The sequence below is a fragment of the Tenebrio molitor genome, chromosome 3 (assembly GCF_963966145.1).
Source record: "Tenebrio molitor chromosome 3, icTenMoli1.1, whole genome shotgun sequence".
NCBI classification, from domain to species: domain Eukaryota; kingdom Metazoa; phylum Arthropoda; class Insecta; order Coleoptera; family Tenebrionidae; genus Tenebrio; species Tenebrio molitor.
In genome coordinates this window covers 21030863-21058149 of record NC_091048.1, presented here as the reverse complement: position 1 = coordinate 21058149, position 27287 = coordinate 21030863, and the positions used below count along the sequence as shown (strand labels likewise).

The 27287-nt window shown below is 35.2% G+C and overlaps 1 protein-coding gene and 2 long non-coding RNA genes across 4 annotated transcripts; 1 reads left to right on the top strand and 2 right to left on the bottom strand.

The window, feature by feature from the left end:
- Positions 1–2188: 2188 nt before the first annotated feature.
- On the top strand, positions 2189–19044 carry LOC138125930 (uncharacterized). 2 transcript variants are annotated; one of them, XR_011157560.1, is made up of 4 exons: positions 2189–2406; positions 3853–3921; positions 17166–17487; positions 17545–19044. It is a non-coding gene; the product is annotated as an uncharacterized lncRNA (long non-coding RNA). The 2 variants fall into 2 exon arrangements; XR_011157559.1 differs by having other exon boundaries at positions 2221–2406; positions 17166–19044.
- LOC138125929 (replication termination factor 2-like) lies at positions 7264–8797 on the bottom strand. Its single transcript, XM_069041493.1, has one exon. The coding sequence runs from the start codon at positions 8441–8443 to the stop codon at positions 7847–7849; it is 597 nt and encodes a 198-aa protein (XP_068897594.1). The 5' UTR covers positions 8444–8797; the 3' UTR covers positions 7264–7846.
- Positions 19045–21631: 2587 nt separating the features above from the next.
- Positions 21632–22652, bottom strand: LOC138126352 (uncharacterized). The gene is made up of 3 exons (XR_011157773.1): positions 22433–22652; positions 21798–22383; positions 21632–21748 (listed from the first exon to the last, which is right to left on the bottom strand). It is a non-coding gene; the product is annotated as an uncharacterized lncRNA (long non-coding RNA).
- Between the last annotated feature and the right edge of the window lie 4635 nt (positions 22653–27287).

The following is a 27287-nucleotide window of genomic DNA, read 5'->3' as shown; positions in this document are numbered from 1 at the left end:
TAAGAAATAAAAGAAACGAATCAGTTACTGTGGCGACATGTTACAGAAAGACAAAAAAGAAGCTAAAATATCGTGTGGTCATTATCTTTATTAGAGACAAACATGTGGGTTTGAATTAAAGGAACAAGAAATAAAACAGCAAGATACTAGAATTTTATCTTCACTAATAAAACACTAAAATAATAAAATATACCCTTACATCTTAAACAAGACATAAAAAGGCAAACCATCTCTGCCTTGAAATATAAATCCTCTTTATACACGCCTTTTATTTCGTCAATAATTCTTATTATTTGTTTTGTCTTAAAAATTAATCGATGAGCAATTATTTTTTATGTGATTGGAGGTTGGCTTTACATAAAAGATTTGTGTCAAGTACTCGAGGATGTTACTAAGGTACATGCCAACTTTCCAATAGCTTTCAGCCACAAATATGGGAGCCCAAATTTCTGGAGCAATTAAGAACAGCCGGCAAATATTTTTTTTTTCAATTTAAAAAATGTGGTAAATTAGTGAACAGAAAATAGAAATGATAAGCTCCATTAATTTAGCCATAAATTTTTTAAATCGATGTAGGTGTTAATTTGGATGCGCTAGAAGGCACTATAAATTTGAATTATCAGTAATTATAGTCAGAACTAGCAATTATAAAATTGTTGAGTAAATTAATTATAAAAAGAGAACAAAAATGTGTCGTATTAGCATACACGAGAAGTTTTCCAGTGACGTGACTCCGCCTGACTCTATACGTATTTCTGCCACTTTTCCTATTATTCTTTTTAACTTTTTTTTCGTTGAAAAGTTTAACGTCCGTAATAAGACATTTTAACTTTGTTATGATCACTAAAATGTGAGAATTTGTGGTCAGTTACAAAAAAGAACACGAAGCTCTTTTGATTTACAAAGAAACAGTGTTGTTGTTGAGTCAATTGTTTTAAACACAATAGTAAAAAATATTAGTACCTTCTAACAAGGTAGATAGATATGTACTAAAATACTTCACTTTTTATAACTGATTTTGTCGACATTCAATGAGTTTTTTCTGAGCAAGTAGCTCATTTTAAGTGATTTGAGAACACATTGAAAAAAATGGATTTATTATTCATTAAAAATACTCTAAGTACATAATTATAACATACACAGAAGTAGCACTTCTGGAAATGCTGTGATTATAACATGACAAAAATTATTACGTATTATTAAATATGTATTACATTTTTTAGAATGGCTTAAACATCAAAAAATGTTTGTGTCGATGTAGATGCTAATTTATTCATAATCATGGTGACAGACTCCTAATTGTGACGTCATAATTGAAAACACAAACGTTTAAAGTGTGCGGTCAAAAATTGAAATAATTTTCTTTATTTGGGAAAGTGTCTGACGTGACTAAAGTGAAGATTAAATTTGTGAAATAAGACTATGATTTAGAGATTTGCCCACGGTGCTTTATGTTCAGATGACTATTATTCTAAAGAAGACCTTCCCGTTTTGTATGATTTATCCGACTATAACAAAGAATACCCGTCGACCATGTAAACACAATTTGTTTTTAACTTATGCTGATTCATAGGATGCATGAAATTAATTTTTCTTGAAATGAATGTATGTACAGCCAGGCAATTAGTAGTGCGTCTCAGTGTCTAAATTTTTTTTCAAAGTGAAGAAACAATACACTTCATCTAATGACAGTTAGAAAAAGTTGAACGAAAGTAGTGAAATTGGTCTTGAAAAGCTATTTTCGTCATCGTAAATTACGACAAGATTAATGATTTAAATTTTAATAGGTCGAACGAGACCTAATTGTAGGTGTCGCAAAAAAAATATGCCTAATAGATTTCTTGGCAAGAAAGTTTCATGTCTGCGGTCCATAAAACACCATGTTCGAGGCAGGATATCCGATAAATCCCGGCTCTGTTTTTCCATATCACCACCAATATTTATTAAGAAAATAAAGCAAGTTTGGCAGACCGGCGATAAGGTCCGAAGACGAAACGATTATTATTAGTACCATTAGGCAGCGTTTCCTTATCGTAAATCTGTCCGTTTAACATCGGTCGGTAAATATGGAAATTTTGTCCCTAATTAAACACAAACAATGTTATAATTGGGATATAATAGGCCATGTCACAGCACAACAAAGTGATTTTAAAAGTCGGGCTGCTTATCGGTTTGGACGTTGTCCTCCGCGCGTTCTTACCCCACTTGGTCTGTTGGCCATATGCGCCGGCGCCAAATGCACATAGCTGGCTCCCATACGCCGAAAAACCAGCAGTTTAGCCATTGACTTTCGTGGGTTGAACGTTTTCGGCCTTAGTTTCGGAATTCAGTGATGACTTTCTCCAATTAATTTGTGCTTTCACCCCAATTTTAGTGACTCATTGCGCCGTGCTCGAACCGCACCGAGTAAGTACCAGAAAATTTCAATTTTTTTTGCAAAATCATCGCAGATGGCGCTAGTGTGGCAGTGCTAAATTCCTAAAAAAATACGCTCCGGTCCAGTGTACGAATCGAGGCAACACGTTACAGATCTGTACTTTGTGTAATTAGGCTTTTGTGGCATGATCAACCGTATAATCTAACGAAAAATTCAATTCATCCTCCACAATTGATTATATTGTTATTGAATAAAACGGACCGTTATTGTGTCGGCATTGTTGCTTTCAACTGCTTAAAATAGCCCCCTTTTTGTGGATACGTCTTCTTCATCTCCAATTAACGTTTAATTCAGTGCGAAAATTATCCCGTGTGCATCGGGAGCGCTCGAAATCGAATTTATTTTCGTATGTGGTATTTCCACTTAAAAACGGTGTCAAGCGGCACACATTTAGAGAATCCTCGTGTTCTAGGTATTCCTTTTAGAAAGTGTGCACTTTGATTCATAACTATCATTCCAACTGGTAGTGATGGTCTAGGTCAGTGCGGTCCCGCACGGCGATCCTTTTTGGAAAAGTGGACATTAGCCCGGAATTGAAGCGACAAATATTTGCGTTTCATTTAGACAACTGCTCGAGAAGTTCGAAAGCACGACAGTCGCCGTGACATTTGTTTGTTCAAGACTTATAATAATATTCGCACAACAATCGAGTTTCGACCGCATTTTGAAAATTGACAACTTTCGCGTTTGGTGCGTCGCCGTCGGTAGAAAGTGCAAGATCCAGATGATTGTTTTGGAAGAGCGTCTCGGTTTTTCCCGTGTTGTGAAAATCTCAACGATTTTACGACCTGTCACTTCTGCGGCCAATAGAAGGCGTTTTGAGTAACGGCAACACATTTGGCAGAGTTTCATGGTATGTCGAGCGGTGTGTCTTATTCTTGGAGGCTTCAGCAATGCGCTCTGCGCAAAATTTAAAAACCGCCGGCCTTAATAACTTCATTATAAAAAGAGGAAAATAGTCGACTGAGCAGCGCGCACTTAACATTTGGAAAGGCTTCCTTCCAAATTATACAAGAATCGAATAAATATTTATAAATCCTAGAAATAATTTAGAAACGTGTTGCGCAACGCGGCTAAACATCGTTGCATTTGCATATAAATTTACCAGATTTCATAATTATTTTAGTGAGAGTAACTAAACATTCGGAGTGTAGAAATTCGCCATAAAGATTAGCAGCACTCGACGACCTTAGATTCATTCCTCGTGCTGAGAAATTGGGGCTGGGAGTGAGGTTTTTAGACTCGAGCTTGCTTGCACACTCCTACCTAGAAATCCACAATCGCATTATCGATTGAGGCTGATAATCATAAACAATAAACACTCCTACGGACCTCAGCCGACAGTTACACTAACCCATGTTGCAATAAATTTTTCGCGTGTGTGCAACACTAATGTGTCAATTGTTTTGTTGCAGGTGACCTTAGGGGCTAGTTCAGGGATACCTAGTGGCTCCGGTTTGCGCCACCTTCACGACGAAAACGCGGTGAGTCGGAATGAAACTAATTCCTCCGTGGATTTCGGCGATAAACTCGGTAAAACGGCACTATAAAGGACCGATCGGAGATCTTAGCGACAGAATATATTTACGGTTTACGTAACAAGACTGCCTACCTAACTGGTTTCCAGAGACAAATTCACCTGACGATATTTAATGACTCCCAAACTGCTTCAATAAGATACCACACTTTATTACACGCGCCGACGTCTAAGCTACAGTGTGGCGATTTTCGAAAAAAATCTCATAAACCGATCGGGATTAACCCAGGATCGTAAATTTTCGAGACGGTTCCATCACATGCTGTTAACAGTTTTACGCACGATTATTAATAATCGAAATCTGAACGCGGTAGAGACCCCATTAGGACTATAAAACGATTTACGATTCGTTTTATGGGTCAAGAAAAGTTCAACATTGTATAGTGCAACCGCAACCGCAAGGTCAGCTACAAGGCGATCCATCCTAACGAAATTCTCTCGATTTTTCTCAGTTTCGGTGTACAGGTCGTGGCAACACCGACGAGACATTCGGACTTCTGTGCGACAGGTTGCATACGCGACCGGATGGTATCGGGCAGCACGGTTTATGAATTAGCAATAATTTCGACAGAATGTTGCGTTTGTCGGCCCAAAACAATACTCTTTATTATCCAATAAAAACCGTGATTTTACAATGTTAGCCTCATAAAAGTCTAAAATTGCTCCGAGTCTGTTCGGAGATTTCACGATTTTGCAGCCGTCTAATTTAATTACGTCGTGTCTGTAATTACAGTTGCCCGTCTAAATTACGACCGACACGACTGAACACTTCATTTTCTTCAATCACGTGGTGCTAAAATATTTGTGGGCCCGTTGCAATTTTTATAGAGCGTTGACTTCTGAAACGATATTTATGGGCCAATTAATCATAGAATTCGCTTCCATTTCGACTAATTACGACAGGAAAAGAAGCGCGAAATGACACCAAGGTGAAATGACTTAATCTGATAAATAAATATTAAGAACATTAGTTGGGCACGAGACGTAAAAAATTAATGTCGCAATTAGAGATAGTTTATTGAGAGACGCTCATTATTACGATTGTTTTAATTATTAATAAGCAAACGATAACCCCGGCCTATGAGGTTAAAGCAACTGCGTCAACGCCGTAATTTACTTATGTAAGTTATTTGGATCGATTTTGTTTTTATTAAACTGCTTAATTCAGTAATAACTCAGTCGTGACACGAAATTGTGGTGCAATCAAGTATTTATAATAATTGTTGCCCATCGAGGAACTGCAACTTAACAATTTAATCAAATCGGTTTTCGTTTTTCCTCCAAAAATGGACAGTGCTCGAAGATTACCGCTGACATTTTTAGTTGTGTAATTTTCATTTCTTATTACACGCTTCTTCGAGCCTGGAATCTCTATGTAAATCTGATAGTGTTGAACGCCTACTTCTTTCAGTTAACACGTACTAGCAAGTGCAGCGTTGAATTAACGATGATATTACAAATAGAAAAGCTGTGTTCATACTGGAATAATATTACCATTATCCGATTTTTGTACGAAAACTCTTGTGAGGTTTCTCGAGGAATTTGCTTCATAATGTCAACCAGAAATGATGATCTGGATGACCGAGTATGGTTAATGGTGGCTTGAAATGGAGAAGATGCTCATATTGCCGTTTTCCGAGAAGGTTTCAAGTTGTCGTTTAGGAGTACTGTTAACATCTTACCGGGCAGCATTAGATTACATTTTATATTTCTAATACTGTCAGGTAAAGATGTCCTCCGGGCTCCGAATCCAACAACGCAAGAAGAAATTACGAAAAACCCCCAGTTCGAGGGTCGATACCTCCTGAGGTCGAACCACTTTTTTACGTCATCGGGGTGCAAATTGAATTTGGGCCGCACGCAATTTTCTTGTTTATTTTTAAGTTTAGTAACGCGGGAACGTCCACTGCTGCGGTGACATTTTGTCGGAAAATCACGCCTTTGCAGTCGATACGGTCGCATTGAACGCCGATATAATGGCTTTTTCTAATTGAACGGCCTCTACGTATGATTTAATTTCCTACACAATGGAAGGAATTTAGCTTCTTCGACCGAGCAATTCCTCGGAATACCGTTCGATAACGATTTTCATGCAGTAATCACGGAAGCCATTCATGTGTATAATTAAAATATCACCGAAATTGCCACTAAATACCCTTCTTTTACATTAGTTTATTTTTTGAACCAGTTATTAACTCGTATTTGTTGTTACAAGCCAGTCCAAACATGTCGCGGTAGTCTGTGCACGTAAGTATTTCAACAAGTGGTCTTGTGTAATTAAAATATTTCCTCGCCTAAACTTCACTTGTAATGCAGTAAAACACTTAGGCATACTCTATAAATAATGTTATAACCAGATAACCACACACCATTACATACCACTCTAATTTTTAGCGCAAATACAGACGCCTTTCCCACCTGAAATCCTAAAAACAAGTGCAAAATTCAAAAAACTGCATTCCCAGGGGGGACTTAAAACGGTGACAACGAATAAATCAGACAGATTCAGTGCAATCTCCACGTTTACGATGCAAGCAAATAACGTTATCATTTTGTGCTATTTGAGACGAGATAATAAATTTGTCGCGTCACTTTTGCTTTGTTACTCCTAAAATTGGGCGACTCCCGTTGCGTCAAATATTAATTGGCAAGACTCCACGCGATTTTTGAGACTTCGGGATGCAACTTTGTGCGTTCTAATTTCTCTGTTTTGACACAAACACGACCGGTTTCTGAAATAAAGCTTTAAATTCATAGGACGGAGCGATATTCTTTTGAAATTATATTTTTTCTTGGTCCGAAGCCGTACATTATAACCTTCATAATTACAGGTTGCATGTAACAACCTGTAATCAGTTCTCTAGAGTAGCCCGAACGAAGTAAGTGGCAGTTTTACTTTAAAACTCGACTAATTGATTTTTTCCGCAATTAGGAACTTTCTTGGGATTCACGGTTTCACGTGCTGCACTGTGTACAAAACGCACCTTTCACCGCGATTCCAATCGGAATCGAACAAATTTTGGAAATGCGAACGGTTCATTGACACGTGTCAAGGTTGGCGCTATTTCTTTTCCCTTCCAGGACACCCTTTAATCGGCAAAAATATTACTTATCTGTTATCGACTATTTTTAGTTCAGTATCTCCGTAATGATTTTAGTTTAAGAACAACGATAACCTTTTGCCTGTTTACGAGCCTGAAATATATATACATATAAGTAGAAGTATATAAATAATATTTGTTTAAAAGGTCGCACAAAATAAGTAATAACCTCGATAAGTTATCAGTCGGGTAGTGATTTATTTAATACACATCAGTGTGTAACAAACATAATTATTGAAGCTATTTTCCCAGATAAAATTCTAGATAGTTACTGTAATCCGTGTAGCAACAGACATCGATTAAAATTGATAGTATCATGGAAATATTACTAATAATTTGCCGGCCGTTGCGCTTCTATTACACAAATTAACATCATTTCCATTGACATCATGAGTTTACAGCGGTCAAATGGTTCCTTATTTCTTCTTTATTGATTTACGCATCGAAAAGTTTGGCCCGTTTTCATGTAGCTGGCCCACTCCCAAAAACGACTTTTTAATATAAATACAAGATGAGCGCAATTCACAAATTGCCAGTCACTCGAATGCAAATTAGTTTTCCATGTAGTTTGATAATCCATTGTAGTGCATCGCATAATACACTGTGTTCTTGATTTTAGTTACGGGAAACATCCATGTGGTATCTCCACCGGATACAGACACATATTTCAAAAGATATGACACGACATGTGGTTGCTAATGTGGCGATAGGACGGAACTGTAGTCACCAAAGTCATTGCAAATTTCATGATAGACCCGATCCGAGTCCTTTCTACCCGACTTTCACTTTTTTACACTTGACGACACCTTCCTTGACACTCCTTTTTTTGTTTTTCCTTCGCGCTTCCATCCTCGTCGTCATGCTTTTCACGTCGTCCTCTGTCGTCGCGTTCAAAACCACAACGTCCACGTCTTCGAAACCCGTCTGGCATTTGAGACACGTCTTCATTTTGGTTTCCTTCAACGCCCGTTCGGAAAATACGCACCCGCACGACCACAGTGCCACGAAACGAAAGTTTCCCGACATCTCCAGCCCCGTCACGGGACAAATGTATGGTGAAACGTCGACTTGAGTCGTGCTACCCTCGCAAAATTCAGGATTTGGGTGCAGGTTCAGTTCGACAGTGTCTTTGAGTGTTTTGATGTGGCTGGGCATCGACACTTTGCCGATGATGGCCTCGATTATCGCAGATTTGTTGTAGAGTCTGCCCAAGCCGCATGTGACGATGGGGCGTTGGAGGAGTTGTTGGGTTATGTTGCAGTATCTCCACTGAAAAATTAAATGGGAGGTGTGATCTTTCGTCTCGGGTTTCTGTTTGACTTTTACTAATTCGTTGCGCCGGGGGATTGTTCCACCATCACAGCCCATTCTTCAGTTTCACACTGGTTACACGAATGACTGTCTTCACTTTACAATACAGCTGAACGTCAACGTCACTTTGACATTGACACGTTTGGAGTGTTTTGATATTGATTTGAAATGGAAAAAATTAACTATCGAATGTATTTAACTGTAGAATAAAATAATTGAGTGTCCAGAATTAAAAGCCAGCTCGTTAGTACATAGATCAATTAAAACATCCAATTTGTGCAATAATAAACAGCAAATCAAGTCACCTCGACTAAACTTCATGAAAATGCAGAACTATAGTAAAAATAATAGAAGAAGTCCCGCGGCAAGAATGCGAACTAATGAATGTTTCTATGGTAATGAGCAAAAATTTTGAAAGTACATTCAAGACAATAAATCTACGTTTAAGACGTTGTCATTCATTTGAACAATTCAAACTTTAAATAATAATTTTCATTATTTAATATGAACGGTTGGCTTCAAAAAAAACGGGAACTGTCAGAAAAAGTTCTGTCAGATTTTATTAAATTTTTTTTTCTATTATTGATTGAAATTCACGCATAGTTATCGGTGCCTGAAGTGGGTCATTTTCTAACGTGTATTTCTTTTTGCATTGTTAGTAAGATCGAAACCATAGAAACCATACAAAACAGTGTGTGAAATGCGATTTCACGCACACGACTATTTCTGTGTTTCACTTCACGCACTGTATTTTATTAGTTACCTAGCAACATGGTCACTGCATTGAAACTTCAGAGTTCCTTCAAAAATTTGAATTTTTAATTTCAATTTTTTGAATCAATTATAGAAAAAATATTGTTTATATTTCGTGCGTGAAGATGTTTTTGTGCATTCAAAGGTTTATACTGCCTCGACCTTCGTCTCGGCGTAAAAGACCTTTTCATGCACAAAAAACACTCTCTTCACGCACTTAATATAAAAATAACTAATATGTAGTTTGAAATGGCCTTTTAGAATTTAGATTAAAAAAACTACACTTATGTGTCAGAAATACTACTGTCAAACAGACACAAATTGACATAAATTGACAAATTAAATTTCCAATTCACATTAGGTCAAATTTCATTTCCCGTTTTTTTTGAAGCCAACTGTACATATATGTTTTAGTATCTAAAACTCGTTATTTAGATTTTGTAAACATTACTATCATTAAATGTGCAAAAAAACAGCCACACAATTTACTATAAAATTAGTTTGTTTTGTTTTGAGTGTACTTACAGAAATAATAGCGCCCTTATGAATTTGACATGGGACTTCTTAAATTATTTTTACTATAATACGTTAAGAACAAATTTATTTTAATAAAGACAACTAGTGAGTAAAAACCGTTTACGTTTTTTTTGGCATATTGGCCATGATTTATTTTTTCAACGTTGGACACACTTTGATTTCCGTCACCAAAGTGCCTGACATGCGGACCTGTCAAAATGAACATAACATGTTGCTAAATTTCCCGCGATGTCTGGGTATTCTTCTATGTATGTATCTATTATCAACTAGTAAAACAAAAATACATTTACGCTATTTAAAACCACAAACTTAGAAAAACATAACCTAATTCTAATTCAACAGACACCTTTACTACTAAATTAAATGCAAAATTTCCATGGCCACCCAAAACAACGTGTAGGGATGCATTTTACGAATACATTTTTGAGTGGAATAGAGAGAGTAATATATTTTTTTGCATATTGATTATGAAAGTTGACATTTTTTAACGAAAAATCGTAATGAAAGTAGCACTTTTTTAACGAATAAACGTAATGAAAGTAGGTACATAGTACTTTTTAAAATCATTTTATTCAATTCATTGTCAAAAAATTCCTACTATGCATTTTTTATCATTTTGCATAAATCCTTTTAGGCCAATTTTCTCAACTTACAATATGCAAAAAAATGTTATGAAAGTCTCTTTTTTTGCTTGATAACTCATGAAAAAAGGTATGACGTTCATCTAGTTGTAGAATATACTATTTAATTTGTTTAGGTTTTTCATCTTCATTTAATTTAATTTCCCGTCATTTTAAGTATGTATAAAATATGGTTTTTTCACCTTCGTCTAGAAAAACTGATTTTCCATTCGTCTAAATCGTCTGGAAAATAGCATTTCTCTGCCTAGGCAAGAAAATCGAAACAGGAATTTTTAATGAAATATTTTAGGTTGGCTGCACAAAATGTCAATGTCAAGTGGGATTTTTGTACAATTTTTTGAGTGTAAAATATTGATATCGGGCAAATTTGTGTCCTTTATCGCAAGCTCTACATTGTGTATAGCAGTAGAGGCCGAGGGGGTTATCAAGCGACGCTTTGGGAATATCTGAGAGAACGACGACGGTTTTGAATATTTGAGGAAGTGATTGACTTTTGTCATGACAGTCGCTTCTTGGATCCTTTATGTTGCCAATTGAAGAAAACTAAATTCCCTATCCGATAATTTTTCAACAAAAATTATTATATTTTGCTTTAAATAAAGTGTTGACCGAAAAAGTTTTGTGTATTACACGACTAAAAAATGTTTTGCAAGTGCTCGCCCTTGTGGCGCCTCGGCTAACGCCTCTGCTCCACAAACCGTGCTTGTACAGCGTGATCGACAATGACTGAGTCTGTTGGCAATGAAACAATTGAAAAGTACTGGTGTTTTTTGTCTGGTAAGGGGCACTGAGCGGATTTTCTAACTTGAGACGACATTAAAAACATTTTTGGTTATGCCGGTTATGTTAATGCTATTACAAAAATGAACCTTTGATGGTAAATTTCAAATTTAATAAATTTCATTGTTACCAACAGATTCAGTCATGCTTGATCACACCGTACTTGCAAAATGGCATTTTCTAGCTTTGTGATACAAATATGTAACTATTTTTAAATTATTCCAGAAATTCACACTTCGTCTAAATTAATTTTTATTTTGAGTAACCACATTACAAACAATAAATAATATTTATTAACGAAGATGATCATTAAAACGTAATAAAACAATACATTTTTTCCACTCTCTACATGGTAAGTACGTTGTTATGACATTGATTTGGTGGATGTAGGTACAACTTTTTTGACCTACCGTTGGTTACTATTAACGACGGGATGTAAGTAACCACTTACCTCCCTCGGGGAAATAAGTGACAAAAATTAAACCAAACAAAACACTAATATGCCTTATGGTAACGTTTATTCGATTTCTGTGGCAGGGGGAAGGAACATGAAGCGTTTGCAGCCTCAGCAACTTCCATTTCTCTTTTAATTTTGTTCAAATTCATTTTACAAACTTTTGACACGACGCTTTTAATATTGACGTTTTGTGTGATGAAAGTCGTAGCAACCGGCAACAGACATACTAATATTTTATTCAAATATTTAAAATAAATTCATCAAAAAGAAAGTATGCAGTTTAAAATAACTTTGAGAGTGGAAAAAATATTATAAACAATTCGGGAGGTAACTAATTTAACCAGTCTCGGACTCTATTGCTACCCCTCGCTATCGCTCGGGGGCAAACTTGTCCTCGACAGGTAAATATTAGTTACCTCCCTTAATGTTTAAATAACTATTTTAATAACAGTGGTAATGGACAGTAGATAGTAACTAATATTAATGTCTACAGTTGTTTGTTATATGATGTAGATAACTTAAGTACTATTTAAAACATTTTTTAAGTTAAATTAAATTATAATATGTATTATTTTTGTTGGAATTTAACGCATGGCGAAATTTATTCTAATTGATAAATATTTAACTATCGTTATTCATTGTGTCCTAAAATTGTTACGTATTTTCACCGTTTTTTATCTCCATATTACTCTAGGTATTTTCGAAAGTATAATGAATGAATGGTGATAATAAATATCTTTAGCAGGTACACATCAAACGTCTAACAATAAGACTACATAAAAAAGGCAAGAACTGTCGCTTTTTCAAAATTTTTACTCATCATCAAACTGTATTGCTGTTATCGATAAACATACGAATTGAGCAAACATTTTTGACGATGCTGTACGCTGTATTATTTCAGTGAAAGTTATTTTGTCTTTTCGAGATAGCATCTTCTTTAATTCACGTAACACCTTTTGTTGAAGATAAAAACCACAGTGGCAAAGTGATTTACTGTTGAAAGAATCCATTTAAAATGCAAGACATTACGATTATCATCATATCTGTTTGTATATGACCAAATATGTACGTGAGAAAAATGTTACCAAGCTTGCAAAACAAGTAGGCCACGGCTAGTAATTATTATTGTTATCAATTTAATAGGACCAGAGATTTGTAAAGTTAACGAATTTAATTTTTAAACCTGATAACTGACGTCATAATTGGATTCATGTTTTTCATAATAACGCTACTAGATAAATCGGGTTTCGCAACAGATTTACTTAATTAAGTTGTATGGCAATTCTCCTCATTGTCACCTCAGTGGGATATTGTCGTTAACTTATTGTCCTCTGTGTGCATTTTCATCGGGACTCACTTGAAACTATAGTATAATTCATAAAAATGGCCTTGTTTAAAACGCCTTTAATTTTAGCTACTGGAGATTTTTTAAATATTTTGTAACAAATTTGTAAGTTATATTGTATTACTCATATTCCGTACACAATTTTTATGTAAATGTAATTTTAATCGCATTTGTCACGGATATTTTAACATTGTTTTTGATAAAATGTACAATTAGCAATTAAAAAGTGTATTTAACCAAAGCGTAAATAATACTGTTTGAAACGTCAATAAACCTTAATTTTATTAACATTAGATTTGAGTTACACCAACGCTGTTCTTCGTCAATGAAAAATAATTATTTCACAGTTTTGGTTAAGAAAATAAAGCTGAGTGTAAAATTAAACCATAGTTTTACAAACGGCCGTTCACGAGATTAATGATCTTGAAAATCATTAGTCCTGGATCCAATTAATTACTTAATTTTAAATTAAATTTGGCGTAAACTTACAAAGTGACGAGTACTTGATATCAACAAACAGCGGTACACAAATTCACTCAAGTTATTTATTTAACCACTTAACGATTAATCTGCTTTTCAGAAAATTAAAAATTTAAGTCAAAAGCAGTTGGATACGGGTTTCCAAATATGTACAAAAATTGAAATTTTGATACATACATAGATTTTGTGTCTCTTTATCGACGTGGAGAAAATGTAGAAAATTTGTTTTTAAATTTGAATATTGCATGAAGAGATTTTTTTGCGTGTTGCACTTAACCTTACGGCATGTCTTTGTGCACAGCTGCGGCATATTTATTGTAGATAAATTGCGCTAGAACACATCAGATAGAAGTGTAGAACATGTTATTTAGGTGAGACAAGTATCAAACCTACATATAGATATGACGTGAACAATGGGTAGGTAGTCGACATAAAAAATTCAAGGGACGCGAAATCGTCCAAGATAGAAAAACAATAACTTCAGACAGGATCCGACAGAGGTTATTATTTATTTAAGCATTTCGTATTACCATAGTTAATAAGTTTTTGATTCAGGCAACATGCATATAATGATCGAGGCTCGCGTATGCAAAGTGGCGTGTTATTTTATCGTCATTAGTGTTGTTTTTTATAGGTTGTAAAAATTGTTGATGATCGTAGCAACGATCATAGTTATTATGGCGTTTTATTCATCCAGGAGGTAATGGTGGAGAGTGTCCTGCACGCGTGTGTACAAACAGCACTTGCTCCGTTGCACCGAACCCATTGACGATTAGAGGAGTGCACGTATCTGCTTAAAAGGAAACCGTGATTCAGTGCAATTTACAATCAATTTGCAACAGATAGTTGCGTATTTATGCCACGATAGAGACAGACGGCACAGGTATGCTGTGCAGGGAGTGGGTCCTCTCTAAGTGCACAGACCGAATAATGTAACCGGTAAGCGGTAACCGGTCCAGGCGGCTCAGCTCAGGTGGGTGGTGGCGGACAAACTGCAAGGAGGAAATTCCACCATCCAAACACCAAAAATGGCCACAAAACGGACACCCTCATCTGACGTCAGCCAAGAAGTAGCACCACCGTATAATCATATTCCGATAGCATCGAACAATGCCACAATTTACAGTTAAAATCTTTTTGTTTAGATAGTGCACAGCGTAATAAAGGGTCTCGTAAATATGTTAGTGTTAATGATTATCATCTGAAGGTCCCCTGGGGGAACATCTGGACATCTGGCGGGTCTGTAAAGATAGTTGATGGTTATTGGCAGTCCCGCCTTCTCGTGAATTACTACTAGGCAACCTCTGGGCTAACCGTCTCTTCTGCAAATAACCTTATTAACGACAAATTTCGGCGGATTTGATCGAACGCACGCGGTCACAAATCCGGATCGTAAACTGCACGAAACGACCGACTCTAGATAACCGGTAATTGATTCTTGCGTCGACTTGGAAGACTCGAAATAAATCCGTCGTGATCTAATCGAAACGAGCCACAATGAGCATCTCAAATAGATTTTTAACATAATTTAGTGAGTGTATTTACTCGAGTAGCCATTTAAGGAGAGCAAACAGTAGCCTTGTTTGCATTTACTTATCTTTATCACTGTTATCACTCAAGGAGTGTCATTGTATTGTCAGAAATGTGACATAACCGCGCTAGACACAAATATCGCCGCACGAGTGGTTCCCAGATACATTTTCACCGACACGTCATTGTTTTCATGATAAAAACTGCGAATTGTCTCGACCAGTGAGAAAATTGCGTCTCAAATGTGGCAAAATTACGACGAGTGTCGTTGCCAAATTCAGAAAGTGCGGAGCTGAACCCGTTAGAATAAATTATCACAAGGAAATTCCCCTCGATTCTTCCAGACCGACCGTTTCGGAATTCTTCAGATGACAAGCAAGACTTCTTCCACACATCGACACTCGACGCGAATTAAAAAACCTGCACAATAACCATAAAACTCCTGTTAACACTGAATAATAATTCTCTCAGTACTCCCAAGAATTAACGAAACATTTTTCTCGGAACGTATGTAAATGGAAGTCACCTACAAATCGAATGGTGAATTATGTAAACTCATGTGTCGTCTAGTAGCCACCTTCAACTGTATAAGCAACAGAAAATACGTAGTGGAGAAAAGAGAATTATTTGCAGAAGTAATTAGTTTTGTCACGCCGCAACAAAAACAACAAAGTCTAACAAGTGCGAATAATTTCCATTTAATCTCAATTACACGCGCTTCTAATTATTTGAAGGGGTACTAAAAACGATTATGAAATATTACGTTTGTTGTGTAGCTAATTGTAATGCTTTCGTTTTACAAATACTTTCTATTCTGAATGATAATCATGCATAAAAGTCAGTACTCTTTTTATAGATTGTCATTAGACATGCTGAAACAATTCAGTGGGCGCCGAAACGCCTAGAATTGGGTCAATTCAGCCACACACGTTTTAGTAATTCACCGTTTCCGTTTTCACAATGCCTGTTTCGCTCCTTCACCATAGTCTCTTGTCATATAATTCAGCTACTTTATGTTAGGAATACACGTCGTGCGAGAGCGACGACTTGTGACGTCCGAGGGTTGATAATTAAATGGATGTATTCAATTAAAAGCGACCCGCATACGCCATACATCAGCGAACCCCAAAATGTCCATGCCTGAAAGTTACACCCACCTGACCCGCCCATTATTAGGCAACCAGCACGACGGAGGCGACGCCGTGCGACGGAGCGGGTTGTTTGGGGGTTGCTGGCTCACCCCGCAAGGAGCGAAGTGCCTGTTTAATGAGAACATAATGCGGCCCCACCTCAGAAATTCATCACCGTCGCGATGAAGGTGCCCCGTTCCTACGACTGTGGTGCGGTTCCATCCGGCCAATTAATTAATTAGAATTTGTCGGTTGCATTAAATTAATTTGAAAATATTTGAAAACATGTTTTTTCGGAACGCTGCGGCTTCCTCGTCCAAGATAGGATTTATTGACATCGCGTAACTTGAAGGTTTTTATTTTTATCTTCACATAATTGAATATAAATCCTCCACCCACTGAAACCTGAAAGAGTGCACGATGCTGAAACACATTCTTAAATTGCTACAGGCCTCCCACATTTTACTTTTTTTAACGCTTCTTGCCAAATCTCGAACGTTTCAAAATGATTCAGAATTCACATCCTTTCTGCAAGATTTTTTTTTATTTTCCAACGCGGTACATTTCTGTTACGTAACAGTCGAGTCGCGTATTTTTGAAAATTCAGTGCAACTCCAGACAGACCCATTAATTTGTGGCATCCAGACGAATGTATTATGGAAATCGTGATAAATAAATAATTGCCCTTTGTCGTCTGATAAATCACGTCGTCGGAGAAAGCTAACCTGGACGCTCAATATTTGTTATTTAAATCACATTTTTCTGTGACTAGACTTTTCTAATAATAATTATTGATGTTATCGCAGTCTGATTTACCTTTCAAAACACGCTGAGCATTTTTAAATAATTTAGTAGATAATCAATGCATGATTAAATTTATTCCATTGTGTTGCTTTCGAAGGGAAATTACGTTTTGATATAATACGAATTTATTAATAGTTACGTTGAATGAATCACGTAAAATTAGTACACATCGTTTTGCAGCGTCTCTATAAATATATTTTTTTTTAAATAAGTCCCTGTCGGCATCGATCGTCGATGTTATCGTTTGTTTTTGAAACGATTCTCTTGTCTATCAAATTTGATACTCGTAAAAAATAATTAAGTACTAAAATGTGTCGTCTAGGTCTACCCCGAGCACACATGTGTTTGTTCCGGATGAAAAATGGATCCACTATCTACTTAAGCCCGAACATATGTCTGAACAAGTGGGGATTGACTTAAAAGGAAAGGGGGTGAGAACTCGCCATGCATGAAATTTAAATTTGAACGAGTCTTAATGAACAACTGCTAATTTCGTGAAACATTGTTGGGAGAAAAATTGGAATAAATTAAGAAAAAGGAACATGCAAAGTTCGCTGAAGTACCCTTACGACCGAAGCAGAATAGTTGTACTCGTAGATTTAACAGCCCAATCAAAATCGAGAATCGGTATAATTATTATGTAGGTAGGTACCATTATTCGCACGTAATTTCGTATGAAATTGAGAGGAACACTGTTTCAGGGTTAATAAAATTCAAAAAATATGTCTGCATCTGATAAATCGTTCCGGGAAATTTAGTCGGTATTAACACGAAAATTTTTATTTCTGTTCGTTGTGTCACTGGCATTGGTTCAAAATACAACAAGACACGTCTGCTTCGATGCTAGTGTGCACTCATCTTATCCAGTTGATATCTCTCAACTCAACACGCCGCCGAGAACAAACCCATGTTACAGACGTTATCTCATACCATATTCCGATTTTCACACTTGTTTATCTTTTTATTTATTTTGCTGCGATTTTATCAGACCGAGAAACTGCCCCAATCCATCAACCATTTCTCGGAATGATATTAACTGTTGATGTTGCGTTGTTGCTACGATGCCGGTTAACCGTAATGAGTTCCGCCGGCGCCGGTTCACTGCGAATTTATCCAATTTTAATTACTCATAGTTACTCATCTACAACTCTCATTACGCATTACTCATAGAACAATTTATGTAAAATCAGTGACGACATTAAAGAAAATTGTTTTTTTAAGTTGATATTTTGGATATTTTCACTCATTAGTCATTATGAACAAAATTATGCAATAAAAATGGTGCGTTAGTTATTAGCGTTAAATAATTTTTACGATCAAATCAATTGGATCGGCAACTATTCGTTTTCTGGGTTGTCGTAAAGTCGTTCCATTTCCACAGATTGATGATATTTCACCAAACCTAATCCATAGTTCTTGAATCTTGACATTTGTCAAATACATTTGAAATCAGGTTATGTTTTTTTTTAATTCTAAAAGTTGTTAGTGTAACAAACTTTGCTGTTTTTTTTTTTTGTTAACAAATGTTTTTGACACAGTTTCTACTGTTTCTTATTATCAAAAAATGTTGTCAAGAAACCACTTAAGGTTAATTGAAAACTTGGTTCTTCCTATGTTTATTTATAGTCTTGAAATAGAAACACGAAACTTAGGAAATTTGTATAAATACTAGAAACTTTGTGTAATAACTTCAACCTTCCGGTTTTTCAACGTTATTGGAAATAGTGTTAACCTTGCTAATTTATTCTAATAAAAAAATTATCTAATTGCAGTTACTGAATACGTACTACAGGTAGTAGAGGTAGTAATTAAAATTTTCACTTATCTTAATTTACTTATCATTCTAACCGCTCGGTGCTAATTTGCTGGTTAAAATATAAAATACAAAACGCAGTGATTTTATTGTTTCTGTAAATGTAATCTAGGCACTCCTGGCATTATTGACAATCACTTGAGAGTTCCTTACTGTATATGTAATTCTGAAATAATTTTTGTTAATTAAAATATGCTCCAACGACGAAAGGATCCATATTGATATATGATGAATTGATGAGTCAGTTTCTTAAATAAAAAATTGTCGATTACTGCCATTTTAAATAATTCGTTTTTTTGAATCAAGTTATGAATGAAAAACATATTGCTGGCTGGATTTAAATTTCGTTAAGATCGGAAAGTTATGTGAATCAGTCCATATGATTCAATAGTATATTGTTATATAAGTGAGGAAAGGGATGCATTGCTAAACGAGAATGACAATTGGATCACGAGCGATAGCGAGTTGATCTAATCATTCAAGTTTAGCAATGGACCTTTCCTCACGTATATAACATACTATTTTTTCCAACGTCAAGAGCTTTCGGTTTATCTTGCATAGGTATTATCAATTTATTATTTTATACAAATCAACATAGAAGTAAAATTTGAAAATCACGTTTCCATGCTCACAGTAAACAATCAAATTTAATTAATGAATGTCAAGTCGTGTTTTTACCAAAACTTGAAAATTACTCAGAATTTGCTAAACAAATAGTGATGGAAGTAGAAGATAGTGTTGTAAATTTACCAAATACAGAAATTAAAGAAGCAGGGAAGTAGGTATCTTTGGAATTATTACCTATAAAATCTCGAGCACGCTACGGAAAGGAATACAATGCGTTACTGAGATGGAGACAAGTAGTAAGAAGCGCTAGTTTGGCGTCAACGTCAAGCTCTGTACCGACACGTTATTTAGAAAAAAAAAATCTGGAACATTTGGAGTTTTAATTCGTGTAAAAAATTGTACATTTAATTTCTGTAATACTGATAAAAAAGTTAAGTATCTTTGTAAGTGCTAATTGTTAATAAAGAATTCTGACAAATGTATATATATGTATATTTGAACGTTATTTTAAAGAAAGTATGTACATACCTAAATGGGGATCAATTTTTTTTTTTACTTTCCCCACTAGTGAGGGAAGTGATTTACTTTCCTCACATGTGATGCAAACGCCTACTTTCATCTCTAAATTGAGTGATGGAAATGTCATTTTCAGACTTGACGTTGGAAAAAAAATTTTCTGATGAAAAGCAAGGTTGAAAATATGTAGTAGTTTATTTAATGAGTTCGTGTGTAAATTGGGTCTTTTTTCTCACAAGTGGGCCATTATTAAACGCGAGTGAAACGAGCGTTTTAAAGGCCCACGAGTTCCAAAAAAGGCCCAATTTACACACGAACGAGTTGAATTCAACGTTTTTTTGTTCGACGAGCCCTTTAAAGGCTCCAAATCGCTCAAAATCTTTAAAATTAGCTTGACGTTTCGTTTTGACAAGTTGTGACATTTATCAAAATCCGTTCACACAGGAGAAAATTCTCAAATTCTGACAGTGTCGAACAAAAAAAAAAAACATTAAAAACATTCGCCACTAAATCATTTTCCGTGCTGTCACAACACTCGTAATAATGACATCTACGATTGGATTGTTCAAGTCTTTTGTTTTTCACAGCCGCTGGTGATCAAACATTTCTTACGATACATAATGATTATGTGAAACATTGCCCACAGTTTTAAAACCACCGATTCGTTTAGCATCAAAATCAATAGACCTTGAGTCCTTACCGTGACAGATATTTTGCGAAAATACACAATCGGTGCATTTTTGCAAAGTTATCACGAATGAAAAAAAAAAGGAGAACATTAATAATAAAACCTCTGATCTGATTGGCACCGAGATTAATAGGTTGGGAGTCCTCATTGAGGCAAAAATTCAATAAAAATAAACATTCAAATCTGTGCATTTTTGCATAATTTATTGTGAACCAAAGGAAATTCTACCGACAGATAAAAAGATAGAAGAGGCATAACTTCCATCCGAGAAACTATATTTCTTTACGTTTTTAGGACCCCATCATCATACATACTTCCATTTTGTTAAGTAACAATGCGGTAAAAAACGGATTTAAAGAAAATTAAACTGTACTTGCACTGAATTATACAAAATGTCTATAAAAGAACATATTTCACAAGTCCTGTGGAATTGTGCGGCTCTATAATTTTATTGTGTCGAACTATGTCGGGCCGTTAAAGCCGTCAAATCAGATGACAATAGTCAAATTATTAAATCTTAGCGTCAGTTGTGACTTCGAGGTCTTAATTGTTTGTGGTTGTGATTTTCTTCAGTTTTCTATATTCTAATTACTTTTCATCTTACAACAGTCTATTAAAGACTTGTCATTAATGGACTTACTGTCGCGAGAAAAAAAACTGGTCGTCAAAATCATGTTTTGACGCAATAGAAAATGTTCCATTGTAAAACGATCGTAAATATCATAACCTACATCATATTGTATGATATTAATTGACATTAATTATCTAATTTTTTTTTTCAATTGAAAATTTCAACGATGGATATAACTCTTTAACAATATTGGGTCCACAACCCTAAGGTGACTTAGGTTACAAAGTTGTAATGTTATTTTATACTAGAAAAATACATTTATATGTCAAGCTTTGACAGCAGATATTTAACAAGTTAACAAGTCTCAAAGATATCCAAATAGGCCTATTTCAAACGTTTTTGTCTAACGCTGATTTCATCCAATATTTCTTTGTATAACCTTATACCGGGTATCAACCACCAAACCTGGCCATATGCACATTACACATATTAAAATAATATATGAGTTGCTATGAAACATATTATTGTTTCGTCAAATTTGCCCAATAATTGAGCATAATACTGCTCTGTGATCGTTCTTCCCTTTTCCAAATTTCAAAAGTATTCTACTTTCTACGTTACCTATATGCCATTCACGATGTTTTGGCATAAGGGGAGGCCTTGGAAAAAGTGCATTTAAGTTGGCAGTAAAGCTGTCTGTTGAATTAGGTTATGTTTTTCTAAATTTGAGGTTATAAACTGCGTCATTGTCTAGTGCATTGTTGTCAGTTTTACTAGTTTGCAATAGAACAATACTCACATATTTTTAATCCAATTTAACAGACCGGGACCGGAAGACGAAGTGGCTCCTGTTAATTTATGCACCACTTAGATAACCCACCAATACAGTGTCTTAACCAACCAGTTAGTAACTTCTCAATGAATTTTTCATTTTAACCAAAACATTCCTAGAACTAGATTGTATAAAATCTTGTACCTACTTATTAAGCCTTACTTTATTCGAATATTTCTGTAAAATATTTACACAACCATCGTTCATGACAAGAAAGAACAAAACTATTCAACTTCCATAATTTCATTAGAAAATTCTGAATCATCATTACCTGCATCAAAATCCCAATCAAATTCCGAGTCAGGTTCTCTTAATGAAATTATTAAAGGAAGAACGTTTTCAAATGAAAGATTTCCCATTAATTTTGCCCAATCTTCACAATATCTACAAAAATGTTGGCAAATTTCAGGAGTACATTTCAAAATAGACTCAAGCCATAAATTCACAACTGTATCGCGAAGTAATAATAGGTCTTACAAAACCCCTGTGCCATTTCAATTGGGTCGTTGTTTCTTTCTTCACTATCCGTGCTACATATTTATCTTGTACTCACCTACGATTCAATTTATACACAAAAAGAACTTGACTTCATTGTAACTTACTGAAAATATGTTCTGCAGTCTAATACAAACACCATCAATACTTTTTAAAGTCGCTTAATTATGATTACGGTAAACTCGGCAACATGTTACGTTCATTTTGATAGGTCCGCATGTCAGGCACTTTAGTGACAGCAGAGATGACAGAAATCAAACATGTATCCAACGTTAAAAAATGAAATCATAGCCTCCTCTTATGCCAAAACATCGTGAATGGTATATACATCAAAAGTTTCCTGATGGCATTGTTTGTACCACCGCCGTCTTGATCATTGACATATTTCACTATACATCTGCCTGGGCGAAGCTTTAGTGCCTGTGATCTCCACGGCGCCACTTTAGGGGGGAATGTCACTAAATAATCATAACCTCACAAACAAATGTTATGAATTCAGTGAAGTTGTCAAAATGCATTGTCAAAGACTCAAAGAGTGTCGCAGTTTAAAAGTAGCTTTAATAACAACAATTTTATTAATTTTGTTGATGCTAGTTCTGTGTGGTGTTTCTGGTTTTTAGCATTTTGCTGTTAGTGTTTATGAACTGGCTTTTTTATCATATTAGAACCGATATTGCGGTAAATGCAGCAACAACAAATTCCTATTTCTAGATTAATATTAAAATTATAATCTCATTCTTGGATTTGCAGTACCTACATTATTTCCTAAGCGGGTCATTTCAGATAAAGATGGGCCCACAACAAAACAATTACCTATATTTGCTTAATTAATCCGTGCCATTCTTGGTGGAAATGAGTGGAAAGGATATTTTACGTTTTGTACAGTTTTGAATATAATATCATTTTGGGCAAATTATTATTCTATGAATTTGCACTCGCCACTGACCGAGATATTTTCAAAAAACGCGGCGCCGAAACTTTGTCCCTCCCGCACAACCGAACCAGTGCGCAACATTTTGCTTTTGCCATTTAGAATATCCAAACTGTAATTACAATTAAAGTAATGTATCATTTATCACTGGACAACTACGCATGACTGCATGCATCATGCAGATACATGTGTGTGGACTGCATCTTGGACTGCATGTCAAAATTGTCACGATGCACATGACGATGTGATAGCATGACAGTTAGTTGCTAACAGCAACCCCCGAAATCAACCCTAAACGTCAGAATCATGAGAACATAGGATTTTTCGGTCTACGCCCAGGCCGCTATAGACACTCTGACTATCTAGCAGGTCGTGGTTTGTACTATTGCGAGCAAAAAAAGTGAAACATTAAAGTCATTATTATGATGTTTGGCGTGAACTAACCAATACATGGCCTTAACCTCACTTTGAATTTGATGTTTCACTTTTTTTTTGCTCGCCACTGTACGGATGATAATTATAGCTGTCAATATGACTTTACACAATAATATATTTCATAGCAACTCATATACGGGGTCATTATAAATGATTGTCTCATCGCAGTAGGCTTTGGTGACGTAGTTGAATGTGCCGCAAGCTTTATAACATGAGTGAGACTAGCATCGCCGATAGGTAGCGCTGCTGGCGGTAGTGTAAATTTGTCTACTAGTTTGTCTAACGTTGTGAAGCTAGCGGCACATCCCAAATTTGTGTGGGTTTTCAACGCCAACTGCGATGGGACAATCATTTATAATGGCCCTGTATTATTTTAATATGTGTAATGTGCCTATGGCCAGGTTTGGTGGTTGATATCCGGTATGGAGAAAAAAATGTCATTTTGACTTTTAAATGAAACTATGTACTTTGATTCCTTATTTGAAAACGTTAAACATGACATCTAGCAATCTGAGCTTTTAGTATGTTGTGTTGCATAATAGTAAATTTTCGCGGGAACTCTACGGTTAATAACCCTGTACAAGTTTTCTTACTTCTATAATGTCCGATCGGGCGATTTTTGCCTACTTATGGACTAGTTTTAGTTTTTAGGGCGTAATTCAGTATATTATAGCCCGGGGCTGTAAAAGTTTTTGCCGCCCTTGTTTATGCCGTTACTACAGTAATACATAATAATAACTGGCTTATTCCACCTTCCTGATTTTTGTGTCGTTATTTTAAAATTGAATCTACCTAAATTATTATAAAATTCAAAACTTCGACCGGACATAAAATTTTGTATGTAGCACGGGCATAATTACCGTTTGTGATCCTAGCGTGTTATGGCTCTCGACTGACGTCTCGAGCCCCAATGTCACGCCGCGGGCCACAAACACCTTCATTACGCCCTTAATACATAAATAACTATTACAACACTGTTAAGGTAATAATAAATATCTAAGCTTCAATTAAAATTTTTGTGTTCATTCTGAAATTTTCTCCATTTTCTCAGTAACAATTCTCATTTGTGCGCTTTGAATTAATATTTCCCCTCCCATTTTATTACAAATCTTTTATTGTTGCAAATGGTTAGTGAATGTACAGAGGCTTAATCAACATACTTTTACAATCTTACCTATGATAAACAGTCAGTACCAAACCCATTCATTCATGACCATTTATATTTTATCTTTAATTAACAGTTACGTGAAATAGTTATTACATAAAAAGTCAAGTACAAATTCAAAATAACTGTATGTTTTTTTTATTATGTATTTTCTAATAGAAATAAGAAAATAATTTTTGACAAAATATCATTTTCCATGAAATATGTATTTTATTTTAATAACGATATTTGCCAATCAAAATTTTGCCACGAACCGATTACTTCAAGATAGATTTACAAAATTTAACAGAAATAATTTGATTCGAATAATAAGAAATAAGATGCGTGAATCAGTTAATTAAAATGTTCACTTTATCTGCCAATAAGATTCTTCACACAATGTTTAAAAAATTAAATTCTTCTCAGTTTTGAAGTAAATAATTACTATACATAATTTTGTTTGCTACGATATAAGTTTCTGCATATTTCTTCTTCTAAATCTAAACAGTACTCCTCTATTTTCATATTATTTGTAAATTATTCAAAGTTGGGTCGATCAACAAATGAAAATAAAAATATTTGCGGAATTTTATTTTTAACTTCATAACATTATTTCAAATCAAGTTCCTTTATAAAAACTTTATTTATTTGTTATGTTAATTCTCGTGTAGTGGAACAGCAGCAAGTTTTATATGTGCTTATTTGCTGAATAGTTAATTATTGATGAAGTAGTTCTGTTTTCAGTCCAAAGTGTTTTTAATTCTATAGTAAAATTTTATTTTTAGAAACAATCATTCAAACGAAAAGAAAACAAATCTCGACAAAGTAGTATTAAGGATGGCCTGATGTCCATCAACATAAAGACAAGCTCAAATTTAAAAGTCACATCTGGAAATTGAAAAATAACAAAAATTGTAAGAATCTATAAAATGTGGATTTTTCGTGGCCGTTTATTATTTAAAGCGAAACCATAAAATTTACTACCACTTTCACCAACGGATGATGCTTCAATGTCAATGAAACGCCTGCACTTGAACTTTTTAATTTTATTAAGCAACTTTCCGCATACCCTTGAAACTTTTGACCGTTACTCAATTTTTTAGAAAATATGATGCATCAAAATAAATACCGAAAATTTCAAAACATCATGGTTTAGTTTAATCCTCGAGAAAGTGTTCCAGAACACCTATACCTTTTTTTTAAATGTGGACATCCTTGAACGTTTATTACTTGACCGATTTAACTATTACTGAACTTTAATGTCTCCGTCGTATCTAGTTCTAATTAAGCTGTATTAAGTGGCTCGTTAGTGGGTTCGAACGCCTTATCACTTTCAATAATGCTTGAAGCGTTTAAATTTTGATGAACCTTGTCGGTTGTTTTCCCTGTCGTGATGTTTGACGCATAAATTGGACTGGAAAACAACAGATGAAATAACTAATGAGTGCTCGTAATTTGTTTTATAAACGAATCTGGATGAAGCTGTTGCCCGAAGTAATAATTAGAAACCAAAACACATTAGCCAAGAAACCTGTGTAGTAATAATGTTTGTTCATGTGCCAAAATCAATAGCGCTCTATCGATTTGTTCCATGCCATGCGAGGCACGCAATTTAAGTGTAAAAGAAGGTGTGGGAAATTCAACATACGCAAGCGACTAAACGAATTAAAATAATTGAATTAATTTGGGTCTTCGTCGACACTGTCAACTCTACACAGGAAGTAATTTATCGATGGCGATTTTTTAAAAAGACGTCAGAAAGTCTTGCGTTACGCTTGTTATTGTGTTCTAATGCCTAATCAATCATATTTACAAACGATCGATATCTAGTGCTAATTGTGGATAATTATTATCTTGGATTTGAGTGGTGGAGAGAGAGTGTGATTTCTGACACCTGTTACGTTTTTGTGCGACTCCAAGTGAATAATGACTAAATCAGCTTAAGCCGCACTTTGCATTTTAATAACCGATTGATTTGAAGTGTAAGTTTAATTTATTGGTGCTTGCCAAAGTGGTGTCACTTTATAAGCTTGTAATTTACTAGGTGTATCACTGAAGTAGTAAAAGTGTTCTTACGAAAACTCTACGATTATTGCATCTTATCTGCCAGAACAACTTTCACCGATCCAAATTTAGACCATTTTAGTGAGTGCTTTTAGTGTGAAATTTCCGAAAGCTTCGGCCGTTAATACGATTTTATGTAATTTAGCTAATGCACGACCTCTTTTACGATTGTCTCTACTCTAGACATCCTGGTCGTACCTGTAAAAGCTAGCGCTTTCAAGCTTCAAAAATAACCAGAAGAATGCGGTTAGGAAATAGCACCGTCGTCCACATACTGTAAATTAGTTATTTGTGACTTTTGTTTTCGTTTCTCGCATCGGAGACAGTAGAAAACGACAACAGGAAGGAATTTTTACGACGCAAACGTGTCCGATTTTAATAATTATTA